At 38.8% G+C, this 18,942-nt stretch overlaps 2 protein-coding genes across 3 annotated transcripts in view; both read left to right on the top strand.

The window, feature by feature from the left end:
- The first annotated feature begins 8,985 nt into the window (after positions 1–8,985).
- LOC109987977 (uncharacterized) lies at positions 8,986–11,717 on the top strand. Of its 2 annotated transcripts, XM_020639275.3 has the most exons (3): positions 8,986–9,861; positions 10,495–10,608; positions 10,867–11,717. In XM_020639275.3, exons 1-3 carry the CDS (start codon positions 9,099–9,101, stop codon positions 10,962–10,964), a joined length of 975 nt encoding a protein of 324 aa, XP_020494931.2. In that variant the 5' UTR covers positions 8,986–9,098; the 3' UTR covers positions 10,965–11,717. The 2 variants fall into 2 exon arrangements, with proteins under 2 accessions (XP_020494931.2, XP_020494932.2); XM_020639276.3 differs by lacking the exon at positions 10,495–10,608 and having other exon boundaries at positions 8,988–9,861.
- A 456-nt stretch (positions 11,718–12,173) lies between these two features.
- The window catches only part of psmd1 (proteasome 26S subunit, non-ATPase 1), a 30,659-nt gene continuing 23,890 nt past the window's right edge, over positions 12,174–18,942 (top strand). Inside the window, exons 1-16 of the mRNA XM_020639256.3 lie at positions 12,174–12,352; positions 13,033–13,076; positions 13,763–13,836; positions 14,066–14,235; positions 14,499–14,707; positions 14,910–15,053; positions 15,501–15,727; positions 16,109–16,169; positions 16,307–16,435; positions 16,575–16,663; positions 16,780–16,858; positions 16,972–17,145; positions 17,355–17,466; positions 17,579–17,775; positions 18,144–18,239; positions 18,774–18,838. Coding sequence (XP_020494912.1) covers positions 12,337–12,352; positions 13,033–13,076; positions 13,763–13,836; positions 14,066–14,235; positions 14,499–14,707; positions 14,910–15,053; positions 15,501–15,727; positions 16,109–16,169; positions 16,307–16,435; positions 16,575–16,663; positions 16,780–16,858; positions 16,972–17,145; positions 17,355–17,466; positions 17,579–17,775; positions 18,144–18,239; positions 18,774–18,838 — 1,886 coding nt within the window. The 5' untranslated portion in view covers positions 12,174–12,336. The remainder of the gene's footprint in view (positions 12,353–13,032; positions 13,077–13,762; positions 13,837–14,065; positions 14,236–14,498; positions 14,708–14,909; positions 15,054–15,500; positions 15,728–16,108; positions 16,170–16,306; positions 16,436–16,574; positions 16,664–16,779; positions 16,859–16,971; positions 17,146–17,354; positions 17,467–17,578; positions 17,776–18,143; positions 18,240–18,773; positions 18,839–18,942) is intronic.

Raw genomic sequence — 18,942 nt, 5'->3', positions numbered from 1 at the left:
CTGACCTGTCATGCACCATGGGTTAAGCTTGACGTATTCAAGGTGTAACCATCTGTGCCCCCCACCCCTGGTGTCTCTATGTGGACAAGTCCTCTGTGTCCAGACCCACCGGGCTGGAAAAACTGCTTACAGTGGACTGTTTGTTTGGCTTGGTAAACGTCTCAGCTTGGAGAAAAGATGAACAGAGGAGTCACAGGGCTCCTGAAGGACACTTCTGCCCTGTTTCTCTCAGTGTTTTTCTCTCTCTTTTCTTTCTGGTGCTGTAGAGGGCTGCGATTCTCTACGTCTACAAGTTAATTTGTAACCCCATGACCTCTGACTCTGTGTACTTAAACAGAACAATGGCTGTGTCCAAACTTAAAGTGTGTGTGTGTTTGTTTGTGTGTGTGTGTGTGTGTCACATCAGAAAGACCAGCAGTGGTCAGGAAAACAGATTCAAAAACATATTTTCATTAAATACCACATAAAAATACCAAATAATTAATAAATGCACATTTTTGTGGTCAATGCTTTTTTGGACCAAACACAAAGACACTTCAGATAAATCAGTATTTCAACTTTTCTATTTTAAGGTTAAAGGGAAATGACTGCAGTACTGATTTGTTTAGCAAGCCAAGAAATAAATAAACACATTTGAATATATTTGGTTGTTTATTTGATAGGGACAAAGCATCCTAATGACATGAGTGCATATCAAAATGTGAATATGCCGGAGTTAACAAGTGGTCATTTATCTCGTCCTTTTGCTAGTGACATAGAAATTGCGATACAAGACACGAGAGACAAATACAAATATCCAATCAACAAGCAGACATGTATGCAAAATGTAAGGTTAAAATGTTCTGGTTTCCCTTTTGCCATAGTATGAGATAGGTCTCAAGAATAAAATATGTAGGGGGGTACCTGGGGGCTATGTCGCGTGCCCCCACAACTGTGGGTTTTAATCAAATCTCGCCCCTTTGCTGCATGTGTTCCACCTCTCTCTCCTCACAACGTTTCCTGTCTCTCTTAAACTGTCATCCAGTAAAGACTAATATTGCAACAAAAACAACTTGTAAAAAAAATAGTACTCTCTTATTGCACACAGTCTTTAATTCCAAAATGAACTCCCCTTAATCCCCAGCAGTTTGTCCACATTTACTTGTCTTTGTAGTACCCCACAGTCCCCACTAGAGGTCTCTATAGTGCCAATACTACTATCAGCTTTCTTTGTAATACATTAATTTAGAGCAAGCCTTAAACACAAGCTTAGAAAACTCTTTAGGCCATTGAGTGATAATACCAATATGTTTATAAAAGCACTTTAAAATCCATAGAGAAAAAGAACTTTGTTTTTAACCGAACAATGTTGCATTTTTTTTTGTTATTAATCAGGTTTGAAGTTTGTTTCTGAAAATGGCAACACCCAGAGAGGCTACAGCAATCCTTTGAGTGACAATTACATTAGAAACAATTGAGAATCATCCAAATGTGATGAAAACATCCTGTGACCAAGAAGTTACAAGATAAGGACAACTTTGTTTGTACAATAAATGTTTAGCTTGTTTTAGTACTGATAATGCATTTGATTATTTGAACTGAACTGAACTGTTGAAATAGATGTAAAAACAGAGCTTTCACTGTTTCTCTGGTCTCTTATATCGTTATGTCTATGAGGACATGTGTAAAATGAATCTTACAATTAAGTAAAACTAGAATAATAATCCCTTTCATTTAAAAGTCTATAATATTGTAATACTGTAATATTATTACAGCATGATAGTCTGTTAATCATTGAAATTAAAGTTCTTGTCAAAGAGTGGTACCTTTATAGAATGATAATATTTATATATTTTATTTATTGGAATTATGTTTCCTGATGCACGTATGAATGAAGAAGGTTGAGAAGTCATTTTAAACTACTTTGTATTTTGCTTGGTAATCTCTAACAATGTTTCTAAATTAAACGTGATGTTTCTAAATCTCATTTTGTATGTTGCATGATGTTACGTTCCCCGTAGTTCTAGGAGTTGCGGGGAACAACAAATTTATATTTACCCGGAATCAAGGTGGAGACCAGAGTTCGGTTTCAAAAATAATAGTCGCTGTATTTAATTGTACAGGAAACACACAAGCAATAACCAGCTTTAGGTGCACCCACAAAGGTACACATACTTAAAACAACTGAAACAGAGACAATCTGGCACTCCAGCAGCCTGCATCCCAGCACACGGCTATGACTCTGTCTCTCCCTGCAGCCTGCACCCAGTGCCTTTTATTCATCGGCTGCATGCCTACACAGGTGATTCCACTTCTCCATCAGTCTCCCCCAGAGAGGGGCGGAGCACCAACCTGATCCAGGAACTCAGAGAGGGAGGGGAGACACACACAGACAACACAACCCATAACACATGAAGTGGAAGTTTTACTTTTCATCAAATGAAGGTACTCTAATTTCACTTCACTATAATGTTTTTTTTCAGATTTCTCACCTCTGAGGTATCTCTGTGTGCGTGTGTGCTTTGCCCACACCTTGGTTAAAGCATGGAGAAGGCCCTGCATGGTGGTGGGGTGAACTCTGCAGCATTACTGATGCAACATAATCTTATCAAGCTCAAGCTGAAGAGCAATGCCAGCAAATGTACAAGTGCAAACCGCCACTGTCAGTTATTTTCCAGGTATTTGAGTCCCAGAAGTTTCCCCAGGCCGCCACAACATTGTGTCAAACTGCTGATGTCTGACTGACACCAGAGCTAGACTGTGGAATTGAAAAGTGTGACCTCTGTGTGGTTTGAATAATTTCCAATGATTGATGTACAAATCAACAACTTAACCAGCAAAATGATGTCCCAAAGTTTTAACATATGGGGCTGTGGTATCCTCACCCTCACACATCACTTACAGAGGATGCCCTCTGTAAGTGATGTGTCATCCTGTATTAAAGACGTAAGCAGACAAGATGAGCCGGCCCAGACACTCATATTAATCATTTATTCTTTCAGGGAAATTATTTTGTTTTGACATGCTGACAGTGAATGCAGATTTTTATGTGCAGAGAATTGGGGTTTTGGTAACATACTTAGTGGCACACAGTACATGATGCTTCTTGGGTGGCAGTACGTGAGTATTTAAAGGTTTCAGATCAGAGACAAGTTCAATCTACCACTTTTAGTAGGGGGATGCTACCACCTAGAGGACAAAAGCTTGCACGTTATTACTGCTGAGAAGTAACTCATTTGCAAATGTTTAAAATTCTCCCATTGAACTGTTACTTTTTAACTACTTATGACATTAATATAATAAAAAGGTATTAATTTATAATCCGATTCAGAGATCTGATAAGGTAGAGATCAGTACAGTTACACACTCACCTACTTTCTGCATCTTCTCATTTTCAACTTTTAAGTACGTTTTAATTTAAAAAAGGACTCATTTCTGTTTTAGACTTTTTTGAAGGTGTCCATAAAGATTGAGTGAACAAACAATAGCAATGCCATGTTTGTCGCAAAACATGAAGTATAGATACATCTTTTATATCATTACTCCAATGACTGATTTTACAAAAAGATCTGACAGTGACCAATGATAATCTCTGATTTCCCTATAAGTAAACAAACTGATATCATACGTTAACTCTCTGTGTACACAAATAATAATCTCCAGGGAAATCGTTTTCTAATGTAGATGTTATAATGTATTGTTACTTTAACTGTTTGATCACTCAATAAAATGTACATGTCAAAACATTTTAGAAACAATTCTTATTATGACAGACTAGATGGTAAAATTAGTCTACATGTTAGGCCCAAATACTACAGAAAGCTTCGGAAAAGCTTTCATGTAAATTCATTGCAATAAATGAATTTCAGCCTAGAGCTTGAGAAAGGAATGTAATTTACTCTTGCACTGTCTTTATGCAGTCAGAGTTATAGCACATCAGAGATGTTAAGATTCTATAAACAATAGTGACACTAAATATATTTAAATAAAACAGTAGACAGAAGGAAACTGTTTTCACACAGGTATAAACTGGCTTTCAGGAGACTAATATGGTACCTGCTGTCAGTAAGAATCACATTTTCACCAGGAAAAGATCAACGTTTTAATGAGAAGTATACATCAAAGTGATATAATGTAGAGAACATACACACAGAATGAAATACACTGCAGGTATCCTTATATTACCTAATTTGAACTGTGCCTAAGACTGGTGCTTCACCAATGCATTACTAGCATCTAAAAACTAAAGACTAAAATCTGTCCTTACAGGTATGACTCCAACATGGGAATTTTGAGAGCAGATAGAGAGTAGAAATGATCTGTCAACTCATCACATGTAAAGACATGCACAACTTCACAGTAATTTGCCAATATTTCACACTTTGTTGATCATTTTACTTTACTTCATTTAGCCTACTTGCAATGGTAAGTGCCTCGGCCTCATTCATACCACATCTATGCCATGGCTGCAATGTACTTAAAACAAAACAACATAAAATCATATGCAGTTAAGTGCTGCATTTATGGATACAGAGAAAAAACAATTGAAAATGTGAAGTTGGGTGCGCCAGTGGCCTAGTGGTTAGTCTGCATGCCCCATGTAAAGAGGCTGGGGTCCTCAAAACAGTGTTCCTGGGATCAAGTCTGACCTACAGCTCCTTTGCAACGTGTCATTCTGCACTCTTCTCTGAATTTCCAACTCTATCCACAGTCCTGGCGCTCAAATAAACCCAAAAATAAATCTGACTCAAAAATCATGGGGACAGGATTAGTGAGCAGATTGGTAACTGTCAAAAGATTTTTAAAAACTTTGTAGGAACAAGAAATGTCCTTTGTTGAAGTGCCCTCTTGAGGAGAAACTCAATAACTGCAAGCATGTGGAAGCACATCCACAAGCAGAGCGTAAAATGGGAGTTCTCTATCATATTGGTATGTACTTGCACCTTTTTTATTACCTCTGATGGCAGATCAGGGATGGAACGACTTTGCCCTACCACATTTGGCCTCTGTGCGTTACACTTTGAAGGGAGATGTAACAGGAGTGTACATATCCCATCTTGAACTGGCAATATGTAAGCTTCAATAGTTCCAATACGATCGAGAGCTGTTGGTTAATTTATAACCTTGATTCTCTGAGTAAAAAAACAATGGCTTGGGAAGCATTTCAAAGATAACCAGCGAAATATTGCATATTTGGACCCAATAGTCTGTAAAGAAATCCACTTCAGCTTACCCCGTGTGGTCAGTTTCAACAGGAATATGTTAGTGTGTGTTAAAGAAATCTCTAAATACAATCTTTCAGACAAAACATCTTGTTTTCAATTGTATTGTTTCCATTATCAAACAACCCCTCCCCTATGTTACACTCTTTGTGAGGACACAAACCCTGCTGAAATGTAATACCCATCACTCCAGTTGTGGTCTATTGTGTGTTGTCAAAAACTGGGGCATGATAATGTTTCTTCCCAGAAACAACTTCTACCAGCTCTGCATTTTTCTTTCCGCTTACAATGATGTCCATTACAGCTTATTCTGTGGCTCTGCAATTTAAAAGTTGGACCATGTTTGGTTTTACTTGCTGGCTGTTTTTCCTGCTTCTTGGAACTGCATTTGTTGGTAAGGAATTTAAACTGTCACATGAGGACTCATTTATAAAAAAAAAAAACTAGACCCAACTTTAGTTTTCTAACTGGATAAAACTAAACTGAAAACAAGACCATCATCACAGGTACTGCTCTTGTTGATTCTATAAATGTGATTAGTATTGTTCTTCAATTGTTATAGTAATGTAACCAAAGGGTTTAAAGTGTTGTGACGACCGTGATGTTGTCAAAGAAAAAAAGGGGAAAAAAACAATGAAAACAGATTTCTAAACAATGCTTATTGTGGGATTAGAGATAATGTTTTGCAATGGTATTATATCTGGTTCTCAGGTTTATTGCGGGAGGCTGAGCCACAGAGAGAGACCGACTCATTGGAGGATCAACCACTCCTTCAGAATTCCTTCACTACAGGTTATCAGTGTTTCTGTTTATGTCAGAAGGAAACTAGGTCAAGTTAATATAATTGAATCCTATTAGCAAAATCATGATACGTTTAATAACACAAAAACCCAAATGATTGTAAATACAGTAAGTGTTCTGTCTTTTTGGTTCCAGTCTTTCCTGTTTTGCAGAGTCCACATGACACCAGCATGCCAACAAACAATGTCAGAAGAAGAAGAAGTGACAATAGTGATAGTGTGGCTCACACTGAAGACTCTGCTTTGCCTCCAAACATTCTGACTGTCTCTCATCTTTCTTCTCTCAGACATCTGGTGTCTGACAAGAAAATCACAGGTTGAGCTATTTCCCCTGGTTGAACTGAAACAAGAAAAGATAGATCTTTAATAGGCAGATGCATACACTCTGACAAAGTCACTTCAACAGTTTCACTGCACCTTAGTGTCAGATTGGTACAGACACAAACTATTACAGCTATTAATCCTGTAAAAATGTTAATTCCACACTAATATTAGCTGCATCCAACAGTTGGAGAACCGAGTCTTGTCAGCTCTAATCGTGCTCACAATGGGAAAGAAAAGCTTTGTCACATGCCTTTTTGGTGTACCACTGCTGGGCAACATTTTAACCACAAGATGGCAGCAAAAGAAGAGAAAGGATTTTGGCTTGCTTGCTACTTTAAAAAAAACGGATTATTTTCCCTATTCAGTGCTCACTCTTTTTCCATAGTTTTTATGAATGTGTAGTGGCAATATTGTTACCAATCAGATTGTGGAATTGAGACCCTAGTTTTCTGTCAAATGACTGTCTATACCCTCCAAGACACTCCACAGTGTGTTTTAAATAAGCTTAGAGAGAAGCATCACTTAGCATTAAGCTTTATGAACAAAGTATATCGATCAGATGAAACTTTAGGTTTACTTCTCAACTGCAGCAAATATTGGTCAGAAACAGTGAGAGACAGAGACAGAATATAGCCTTAAGGGTTCATAAACTCAGTCTGGATTTTCATTGTAATGTGAACATGTTTCCATGCATTGTTTTCCAGAGCAGGGGATGGTCTGAATCAATGAATCAAAGTCAAGAGTCAGTATCAACTTTTGTTTTTGTAACGCAAAATAAATATTAATCACCTTATTGGGGTTAACCCTCAGATTATATTACAATTTAGGCTTTTATAAAACGCCTGATTGTTAAATTATTGAAAGCATTTTAAAGCAATTATACTGATTACAAGAAATTACGAAACAATTGTAATCTGCTTGAGGTTATTAGTTGAATAATTCATAATTCCTTCATGAGAACACAAACGGCAGGGGGAGTGCAGTTGAAGCCGTAAACATATTTTTCTCTGTTGTTTGTTTTTTTGTGAGGGGACTTGGAACTACTCAGGGGCTACATGACCTACAAAAGCAAACAAGACCATGAGGATCAATAATGATAATGTCTATATTGTTATTGTTAATGCCTGTAACTGATGCCTTAGATATCAGATGAGTTGAAATGCACAACGAGAAACAGCCTGGTGACATTTATAACAAAGATTCTCTATGAGTGATACATTTGGCTGTTAAAGAAAGCAGGATGACATTTTTGTTTCAAAAAGAGATACTCAATGCGTTGACATGCAATTGCAAAACTCGATTTATTTGTGTTAGTGTTCTAAAACTGGACTTTTAAAAGGCATGTAAACATGTTAGTCAGGCTGGAATATTACTAAATGTTTCATAACTGGCTAAAAATTCTTCAAAGGAGCTTTAAGGCAGAGGCCTTTGCCTAATTTTTTGTAGTGATAAAGAAATGATTTGATTTGATGGAAATTATGACAATTCCGCTGAGGCTGCTTTCTCATTTAAACGTTTAGGCCCTTAAATGGGTTCTTTCTTTCTTTGTTTTTTGCAGTTCGCTTAGGTCTCCGTGTAATTCTCACTGGTCCAAGTGACTTTCTCGACCCCGAGCTCCTCCTCTCCCTGGGCAAAGAGGTCAGCAGACTAACCAACAACTATACAACTTTAAAAGACTTTACATACAAACTGAGTTAATCCAATCAATAAAGACATTTATTTAAAATAAAAAAATGCTCAAAGCTTTACCTTGTGGTACAGTATCTAGTCGGGAAACATATGAGTGTGTTTAGTAGGGAGGGATTATAAATGTGATTATTATTGCAGAAGAGTTGGCTCAGGCAGTATGTTGGACTGTATTAACCTGACAAAGAAGTGCACAGAGAAAACACCAAATCGATAATTAGCCAGTCTAAAGTTCAAAGGCTGAACGGAATTGCCTTTAGTCAGACTTTATCATGTATTCATCAGTAAACAATCAGGCAAGCCCACAGGGCTCTCGGTAGTTATGTAGTAAATTATCTCTCAACTTATAACCTCACTGGAATTTAGCCTAAGTCTAACAGCAATTTAGAATTTAACAACGGACATAAGTGGATTAAAGGATTAGAATTTCCCACAGACTTCTGATGAAGTGTTTAAGGTTTCATGGTGAAAAGCATTTTTTGATCTTAGAATGAAGTTAAGAAGTTGAAGTAGCAATTAGGCCTATGGAGAAAGCATGCAAGTGACGCTCTTGTGTTGAAGTTGGTGCTTATAATGTTCCCTTCTTTTTTTGTTTCTTTTTGTCTTTGAGAAGGCAAGAATCTACAACACTGGTGGGAAGAATGGACTCTTTTCCATGAGAATAGTGGGAATAAAGAAAGTGACCCCAACATCCTGATGTCATCATCATTACAAGCATTCTTTGGATAATTTGAGATGTTTGATAAATAAATAAAAAATCTCGCTTTTCTTGAATTCAGTGAGACTAAGGTAATATAACTGTGCTTGTCATTGTTGTTTTGTGTTTATTCATCAATTAAAGATTAACTTAATTATCGACTAGGATGTCTTACATGTGTGCTGCCGCTGACAGCTGGCCCCGCCCACCGACCCGGCCAGCAAATTGAAATCGACGCCGGCTCTTTTATGTGCACACCCCCTACGGGTGTTTCTGATGACCGTTGGGAAGTTTGTTTTTTTTGCACTTTACCGGTCACGGTGGTGGTAGTGATTGCTTTACGGTTCGTTTGTAAATAATCCGGACACGCGCATCCGTAATTGCGTAAGGATGACAGACACGGCCTCCCTCGAGGACACTCTTCCCGACGTGGACAAGGAGTTCGAGAGGATTGTCACTCTAATCGGAGGTAAAGAGAGGATTTATTTGGTGGGGGACGTGTGTGAAAGTAAAGAGGCAGACGGTGATGCCGCTGGAATAATGCAGGAGTTCGTCCGGGACATGTTTCCTGGCAGTCTGACCGACATAAACGGACATCCCACGTCCTCTCCGTCAAGCATCCACGTCGACACTGCAGGTGAAATTTGCAGCAGCACAGAGACTGTTAAAAATGATTTTCCATTGACACCAAGGCCTAAGGATTTGGATTTGAAAGCCAGTCCGGTGAAGGTGGCGAGAAAGAAGCAGCCAACGACGCTCAGTGACAAAGCTCGAAGAACAGCGGCGAGGAGGCTCAACATTTACAGCAAAAAGCGAACCATAGACTCTCCCCTCATAGTGTTCATCTTCAGACAGACATTTGTCGTGAAACGTTCAAACGAACTATGTTTAAGAGAGATCTTAGAGGACGTGAAAGCACGCACGAAACGTGCAGGAATCGCCCGACCAGCTCTGATTGGATTAATACGCACCAGACAGGAGAGCGCCGAGACGCTTCAGTGTGCGCAAATCCTGGAGGGTCAGATCCGCTCTGTGTTTCACAAACATTCGCCTGAGTCAGTGTGGGTCGGCTGTTTCATCCCGAAGACAGAAGCTAACATAAACGACATCAAGAAAAACGTCTGCAAAGTGATTCACTCATCTCAAACAGCAGGTGTAACAACATGCATATGTATTCTCTGAGTTTTAAGAGGAATCAAACCACAGCAAACACTATTATTGGTTATTGGGTCCTGTAACTAGTCCAGGATGATGTTAACACGCTGTTTTTTCTCTTCACTCAAATCCCCCCTTTTTTTAAGCAGACCTCAGCAGGTCAAATCTTTGTTTACATGAAGTTTGGACTTTAGTGTATTTAGTACCATGCAGATGCACCAAGTAGCCTATTAGGTAGCCAAAACGAACTACAGACACTCATTTGAAATACAAACCATCCACATACTTACTGGACATAAAGTGAACACGGATTTAGAGAAACATATAATCCATAAGCATTAAATTGTAAAGCACATTCAAATGATATCAAGGTATGGATAATACCTTTGCTAATGGTAAGATTATGGTCAACTCACAGTCTGAGTCACAGTGGGAGTTCCTACAGACCCTGTAGTGGTTTGAACACCACTATGTAGCTCAATCCATGTAACTCACTGGATCCAATTTTTTTTGCACACATTTTTCTTCCCAGGCATGGCTGCAAAGGCCTGGGAATAAAGGGAGCATTCATGAAACAAGCAAGCCTTTTGATAAGCTGCCAAATTGTTAAAGGCCTATTATTGCCTTCCAGATAATACCAGGGATAGAGAGAAGCTCCTTTTCTGGCCACTTCAATGTTTGCTCTTGCCTCAGAGAGGGGGAGCCAGAAGCCAGCCCAACAACTCTTCCACCAGCAGGCAAAGAGGTAGAAGCATCATCCCATAGTTCAGTTTAGCTGAGGCACGGATGTAGGCTACTGCAGTCTATCACAGGGTCAGCATGCTCACAAAACCACTTACGCTTCCTGGGTTTCTCTTTTGGATCAGATCTCATGAAGTGCATGCTGTTAATCGAGTTAGACAAATATGTGTTTGAAACTTTGCATATATAATATTGATGTATACTGGCTCAATATCAAAGACACAAACAATGTTTTAATTGTGTTTCCTGTTTCTTTTTTAAGGTGAAACTGGAAGTATGGAGGAATGCATCCCTCTGAAAATTGTTTCCTTGCCTGCTGGACCTCCTGTGAAAGGGAAATCTGCTGGACAAGGCAGCTGATGTTATGACCCTATAACCCGTGGCTGCGGGCATATCACTGTAGACAAACATGTGATAACTGTGAAGAAAAATGCCTTATAGTACTACAGATTCGTATTAAATGTTACAGCGTTTCTTCTTGGTGCTCGATATTTTCCACACTGAGCCAACATGAGTTGTGCCACTGTTGCCTTCTTTCTGTTTAAAGTAACTTTTAATTGGTTGGATAAGAACAATTTCACATAACTTTACATCAGTTTTTCTTTGTTTGACATGGGCCTCTAATTCTGTCATTTTTGGAAATGTTAATACTCAAAGTGGACGCACTTGAATGCTCGCAACAGAAGTGCTCTTTTAACATGACTCATTCTCCGGCTAAGGGGCCGGATAACCTTCTGGTCCCAGAACTCAAGTAGCCGTAAAAAGGTCCATTCTTACTGTGTCTCATGAAGTTTGGGCTAATTTCATTCACGATTTATATCAGAATACAAATCACCTAAACAAAACATAAAATTGTATAACAAAGGCCCCAATGGGAAGGGGCCCAGCTAAATTATTCCCTGAGGCACCCAGTAGCAAAGTGAATCCAACCTTTTTATTGCTAAGTGAAAATGTTTTCAATTTTCAGCTTTCATGTATTCCAGTTATGTGCCTTAGATGAATACTATTGAAATAAAATTATAATAGAATAAGTGCATAACTGCTTTCACTTTGTATGTATTTATAAGACTAAGGTCTGCACATTCAACATGTAAATAAACAAATTTAACCCTGCTGCAGTGTGCAACTTGTTTTTGGAAGGGTTCTAACTTTATGGTTTTAAATTAATTATTATAGGATTTAGAGAGACACGTTTGGGAAGCTTGTATTAATTCATTAATCACCGTACTGTATTTTTCTATTTCAACTACTAGCCTGATAGCCACAGAGGTATCTTTGACATCGTTGTTTCTCATCAGCACGATTTTCTTACCGACAGGCAAAAGGACTGACTCACGACTGGCCATCTTACGCATAGCCTGTCTATAAATAAACGCAATCAACGCTGCCTTTTTTTATACTGACACAAACATTTGTGGATATTATATGATTGTATTTTTTTAAAACAGCAAACTACTAAAAACTGATCTATACTTTGAAAACAGAACCTCTAATGTTAATATGCTTGTGTATTTTTGATCAGGCTTTAATGAGGCTAGCATAGCCAAGAGGTCCTTCAGAGGGGTGCATCGCTGTATTGGACAAAAAGAGGTTAGCGACGGCGGCGTTCGGTAATACAGTTTTGCTTTTGTATTACGGAGACTATTTTTTATTTCTAATACCCCGAAATCTGCACGGAATCCCACCCGTCGTACCGCGTTCGTGGGGCTGAGGAGGGTCAACACAAACAATTATGATTACATCTGCCGGTAAGTTGAGGAAAGTGTATTATTGTGCTAGCCGCAGCTTTAGCTATCTGCCATTGAATTAGCTGAGTCACAAAGCTAACTTAGCACTTAGCCTTCATCCTGTAATCTCTATTTCTACCAAAAAAATAAACTTAAGAAAGACTTTTATGTATTTCAATGTTTGTTTTGTTTAACCACACAACATTGTATTTACTGTCTTGTCTTTCGTAGTGTAGTAATTCTGTTTAATGTAACGCAGCACTAAACATCGTAGTTTGTAGTTTCCTTGTTATTCAGATACAAAAGTGGTGCGTTCAAGTTCAACTAAAACAAAAGAGTGACTGCTCATTACGGAGAAAACACAGACAATCAAACACAATTATTTCACTATATTCTTTGTCCCAAAATAATAATCCTGCTTTGATTGAGTTTGAAAGCTTAACTTTGAGCTCATAAATTACAAAATAAATCACATCTGTGTATTGATGATGATAATGTCCAAATACATGAATGGAACCTGAAGTATAACACTTTCCTGTTATGGTGTATTTATCATGTAATAAGTGAATCTCTTCTCATGTCAGTATAGAAATGTAACACACAGCTAGATGTTGTTTTTATCTGCATTAATCTTTGGATAATGAAGAATGGATATTAACTAAAACCTGTGATTTAATTCTGTTTTCTTTTCTTTTTTAAAGCTGGAATTATTTCTCTCCTCGATGAGGAGGAGCCACAGCTCAAGGTGAGACCCCCATGCAGCGTGTTTACCACTTTGTAATTGGCTAGAAACAATTAAATATCATGTCAAACAGCTTTTTGTTTATTTGTATATGCACACACTTGTAAGTCACTGGTTACTCTTTAGATCAGGGGTCTCCAACCTTTTTTCATCTGAGAGCTACTTTCAAAAAATGAAAGTGGCCAAGAGCTACTTGCATCAAATCGCTTGCATTTATTTACACAGCTCAGCTGAATTAAGCTGCTGTTTGTACATGTGTGACATTGCAATAAGCCAATGCTTATCAATAATCTTAAATTCACATCAATCTCCAAGAAAACATTAGTACTTCATTTTTATGGGCTAAATATATGAATAGTGGGAAGAGGTGCATTTACCGTCCTCAGATTTTTATTTTTAATACAGTCGGTCAACCTATAGGCGAGTTACTGAAAACCTGCCCGTGAGCTACCAGTAGCTCCCGAGCTACCTGTTGGAGACTCCTGTGATAGATATTACTAATTACTCTGAAAATGTTAAGTGAACTTTTAGGGTTAATGCAATACACACCACAGTCCATTTTTTGGAAAAAGAGCTGTTTAAACTGTTGCTCCCAAACATAGTTGACTATAACTGTACATCTTATGAATGATGGTAAATACAGAAATATTGTCTAATGTGTGTCTGCAAAAAATGTCTTTCACTTGCAGGAGTTTGCTCTTCACAAGCTAGACTCCATTGTGAATGACTTCTGGGCTGAGATATCAGGATCAGTTGATAAAATGTAAGTATTGTTGATAGGCATCAATATAAGAATATTACTTTTTACCAAAAGTTTTAATCTCCTAGTTATTTTTTTTAAATCTTGACGTCATCTGATATTTTCATTTTTAATTTAACTCAAAGTATACCCGATGTGCAACACATTAAACTGTGCTTTCAAGTGTTGAACTATTCAAGACAGTATAAACATGATTTTCAGTCTCTTTAATTCACATGTTTTCTTCTCACAGTGAGGTCCTGTATGAGGATGAGACCTTTCAAAGCAGAGCATTTGCTGCCCTGGTGGCCTCTAAGGTTTTCTACCATCTTGGAGCCTTTGAGGAATCACTGAATTATGCTCTTGGAGCTGGAGATCTGTTCAATGTCACAGATGACTCAGAATATGTGGAGACCATCATTGGTGAGTTGCTAATAGGAAACACTTGACCTTTTCATTTCTGTTTTGTTAGTTATCATTTGATATTTCGGATGTGTGTTTTTTTAAACACCAGACCCTAATACTTTGATTGGATGTCAGTAATTAACTTACATGAAAAACAAATGTTTTTGTAATTGATGTGTGCAAACCTACTGGGGCTTTTCTGTGGTGCTAACTTAAATTACGTTCTTGTATTCAGAAGTGAATGGAATCTTCTTTTTACATGGTTTTTATTTTTGTTCTAGCCAAATGTATCGACCACTACACCAAACTGCGGGTGGAGAATGCCGAGCTGCCAGAGGACGAGGAGAAGAAAAGCATCGACCCCCGTCTTGAGGGTATTGTCAACAAGATGTTCCTGCGTTGCCTAGACAATCACAAGTACAAGCAGGCCATTGGCATCGCCCTGGAGACCAGGAGGCTTGATATGTTTGAGAAGACCATTTTGGAGTCGGTAAGCCACTATTGTGATTCAGAGATGAGTAGAGAACCACTTCAGTAAAATACACTTCATGTTTTTGTGGTTAAATTAACTTAATCACAGTACAATATGACCATATTTTTTAAAACATTACGTTTAAATCCCTGCAACTGCCCTGGTGTATAATTCCTTTTCTGCACAATGTATAATTTTTCTTCTTTCACCTTTCATGCAGAACGACGTGAGTGGCCTTCTTGCTTACAGCCTGAAGGTCTGCATGTCTTTGATGCAGAACAAGAAGTTCCGCAATGAGGTGTTGCGTGTGCTGGTCAAGCTCTACATGAACTTGGAGAAGCCTGATTTCATCAACGTCTGTCAGGTAACAACCTTTAGAACACTAAATTAATCAGCTCAATTACTTAATGACTAAAGTTACAAATACATGTAGGCTAAATAACTGAAACACATCTCTCAATAATGCAGTACAGTATAACAGCATCCAAAACAATATCCTCCAGTGGTTGAAAAGTCCAACTAAAACCTCCCTGAAGAAGAACTGAACATGTCTAAAATGTTGCATGTTATTTAAGGACACACTGCTCAAGTTGAGTCAGGTGAACCTAAAATAATGGCTACTGAACTTGGCACAGGCCTGCATGAAATCTTCAACTTTATACAGAAACTACGGGGGGAAAAAGTCTCAATACTCTACATCCTATTAGGCAGCTGAAAAGAGTGCTGATCAAACCTGAGCTCTACATTTTCTGAATTTACCAGAAGCACAAATCCCCTTTGAATAACTGTTATTTTTTCCTCGCCTCTTTAGTGCCTGATATTCCTGGATGACCCGCAGGCTGTGAGTGACATCTTGGAGAAGCTAGTCAAGGAGGACAACCTGCTGATGGCTTATCAGATCTGCTTTGATCTGTACGAGAGCGCCAGCCAGCAGTTCCTGTCTTCTGTCATCCAGAACCTGAGAACCGTTGGAACACCCATCCCTTCAGTCCCAGGCTCTACAAACACAGGCACTGTGCCCACACCAGACAAAGACAGGTGGGCAGGAGAGAAACAAAAGGGCACACTAATACTTAGCCTGAAGCAGTGTGCCTGGTTTTACTGACACAGATCATATCAGCTTTCTTACTGTGAAATTATTTTGATTAAAAACTGCAGAAAACATCTGTTTTAACTTTCTGTGAAACTTTAAGTCAGGAAGAAGGTTTGGTGTAAGCACTGTTTTCCTGTGTGTGTGGAAAACAGTGCTTCACTAAACAAGTGAATGGAAGAGTTTGAAACTAACACACATTTACAGTGATTAGGTTAGGAGACCTGGACTAGCTAGCAGAAGCTGTACAATCGCTTATTTGAGTCATCCTCGTATTTACTTCTGATAAAATTATTCAGAAATGACAAAATATGTTTTATGTCTTACAGTGATGCAATGGAGACAGATGAAAAAGCTGGCAGCTCCCCTGCTGGAAAGCAAACAGAAACTGTAAGCTCTTGATTTTTTAAATAGTTTTTTACCCTAGCCCTTTTGTGTTATACAATGTGCATGTTATATTTCTCGAAGTAGAGAAAACTTTGTCTTTCAGTTTCAGTTCATCATATTGCTTCTCTGTTTTTTTGCAGAAAGATGAACCTAAAGATCAGAACGCCAAGATGATCAAAATCCTTAGCGGGGAGATGGCCATTGAGCTGCACTTGCAATTCCTAATCCGAAATAACAACACAGATCTGATGATCCTCAAAAACACAAAGGTAATGTTGGCTAGGGAAATGACCATTGTTCACAATCAGATGAGCTGCAGGTTGCATGCTCACTGTATTTTCTTTCATGGCTTACTGCTTTACTCTTTCATTTACTTGAAACTCACTTACATTTTTTTTTTTACTCCAGGATGCAGTCCGAAATTCGGTGTGCCACACAGCCACAGTAATAGCAAACTCTTTCATGCACACAGGAACCACAAGCGACCAATTCCTCAGGTACTGTAAATGTGATGTTAGAATGGGAATGTGTTCTTCATAGACTGCATTAAGATAATGAAAGACATACATACTCAGGAGTGAAATGTATGCAAACATTTTGTTGGACCTTTCAGAGAAAACTTGGAATGGCTTGCAAGAGCCACCAACTGGGCAAAGTTCACAGCCACAGCAAGCCTGGGTGTCATACACAAGGTAAATTTATGCTGCTGTGATCAAATAATAAAATATTGCAGATCCGAAAAGTAATTCATCAGTTATAGTTTTATACCATATTCGATTTTGAACATTAAATGCTTTTTTTCCAGGGTCACGAGAAGGAGGCTCTCCAGTTAATGGCAACCTATTTGCCAAAAGACACCTCCCCTGGCTCAGCCTACCAGGAAGGAGGAGGCTTATATGCCCTAGGACTCATTCATGCCAACCATGGAGGGGACATCATCGACTACCTGCTCAGTCAGCTCAAAAACGCCAGCAATGATGTGAGTATTTCACATGTATTTAAATGCTGGTTCATTCAAGACATTTGTCCAAAACAATGTATGTCTACTATGAGAGGAAAGCTATTAAAAGCTTCAAATTGAAGTTTCTGGCTGACTCCAGCAGCTAGTCTAAGTCTCTGGCAGTGCGTAAATAAATGTTCTAAGGATTCATCTCTCCTAACCTGTTTTCTTCTTACAATCTTTCACAGATTGTCCGTCATGGTGGTGCTCTTGGCCTTGGTTTGGCTGCGTTGGGCACCGCTAGACAAGATGTTTATGACCTCCTCAAGTCAAACCTGTACCAGGATGATGCTGTTACTGGTGAGTAGGCCTCAAACAAAATGTTTCCCAATTGCAGTGAGTCTAAAAAGTCTGTACTCTGTTTACTGGATATCACAACACAAGCTTTACTGAATAATGTGTAACCCCTTAGGTGAAGCTGCAGGCCTGGCCCTGGGTCTTGTCATGCTGGGCTCCAAGTCTGCCCAGGCCATTGAGGACATGGTAGGCTATGCTCAGGAGACGCAGCATGAGAAGATCTTGCGCGGTCTGGCAGTTGGAATTGCTCTGGTCATGTATGGACGCATGGAGGAGGCTGATGCCCTTATTGAAAGCCTCTGCAGAGACAAGGTAAGGCTGAAAAGCCATTAGAAAGCATGCCACATATACAATATGCTCAGGGCTGATTTATTTTCAAACAGAAGGTTGCAGTTCTTTCTTTTTATGACATTGATGTAGCCTATGCATATGATAAAACAACAGATATATTACCCTACCAGGTATGAAGGAAATTAAAAAATCTTAAAGTTAAGGGGCATAATGGGGAGTTTGAACGCTTTATTTGTTGCTGGTGAGGGTATGTAGTTCATCTTAAAAGTAAGACTATTTCTCTGTACCATGTATCAGGAATCACTCTGTAAGAACTAGCTATGTTGATCGTAGTTGTTTTTCCAGACTCAAAGTCTCAATGCTCTGCTTTCCCTCATTGTCTATGGCAGGATCCCATCCTGCGGCGCTCTGGTATGTACACAGTGGGTATGGCCTACTGTGGCTCCGGGAACAACAAGGCCATCCGACGTCTGCTTCATGTCGCTGTGAGTGTTTCCTGTTTGGCTCTCTTCTCAACACATTAAGTCACTGTTGGTAAGACAGGTTTATCATGCTGCCAGTGAAGCAGATACTGGTAGCCAGGGCTAACGTAGCGCATAGGTTTTTTTTTTTGTTTTATAAACCTGCCTGAAGTTGTACCAAATCCTCTCAATCCATTTAACTCGGTCATCTTTTAAATAAAGGGATACCAATTATTATTATTATTTCTGCATGTATTCAAAGTCAGGCTAACTTTGCAAACATAACAAATTGAAAATGAAGATGATGACATGTACGAATATGCCATTCAATGAAGTCTATTGAATTTTCAAATTAAGCCACTGAAGGCACATAAGTGTGATTTAAATTATTGTCCTGTGGGTGGCGTCTTACACAAGCCTAAGTTATTTCATGGTGTCGGAGTGCACTGTTCTCCTTTTACTGTGAACAGCAAAGAAGCAACATCATTCAAGTTTATTGCAGGTTTGACAAGTTGCATTGTAAATGTTGGTTGTTTGACTGCTTGGCTCTTTATTCAGGTTAGTGACGTTAACGATGATGTCAGAAGGGCTGCCGTGGAGTCCATCGGCTTCATCTTGTTCAGGTAAGGACCACACTATCACTTTATCATTAAATTCTTTAAGTTTATTTACAAGGAACAGGGGTCTTCCTCTCTTTAAAGCATTCAGTTCTTGGACAAAAGTTCAG

Source organism: Labrus bergylta, chromosome 6 (genome assembly GCF_963930695.1).
Source record: "Labrus bergylta chromosome 6, fLabBer1.1, whole genome shotgun sequence".
NCBI lineage: Eukaryota > Metazoa > Chordata > Actinopteri > Labriformes > Labridae > Labrus > Labrus bergylta.
This window is presented reverse-complemented; position numbering and strand designations above follow the sequence as displayed.

Coding starts and splice junctions, on each gene's coding strand:
- LOC109987977 (XM_020639275.3), top strand. CDS start 9,099: ATGACAGACACGGCCTCCCTCGAGGACACTCTTCCCGACGTGGACAAG. Junction 9,862..10,494: donor TCACTCATCTCAAACAGCAG/GTGTAACAACAT, acceptor ATTGCCTTCCAG/ATAATACCAGGGATAGAGAG. Junction 10,609..10,866: donor TTCCACCAGCAGGCAAAGAG/GTAGAAGCATCA, acceptor TTCTTTTTTAAG/GTGAAACTGGAAGTATGGAG.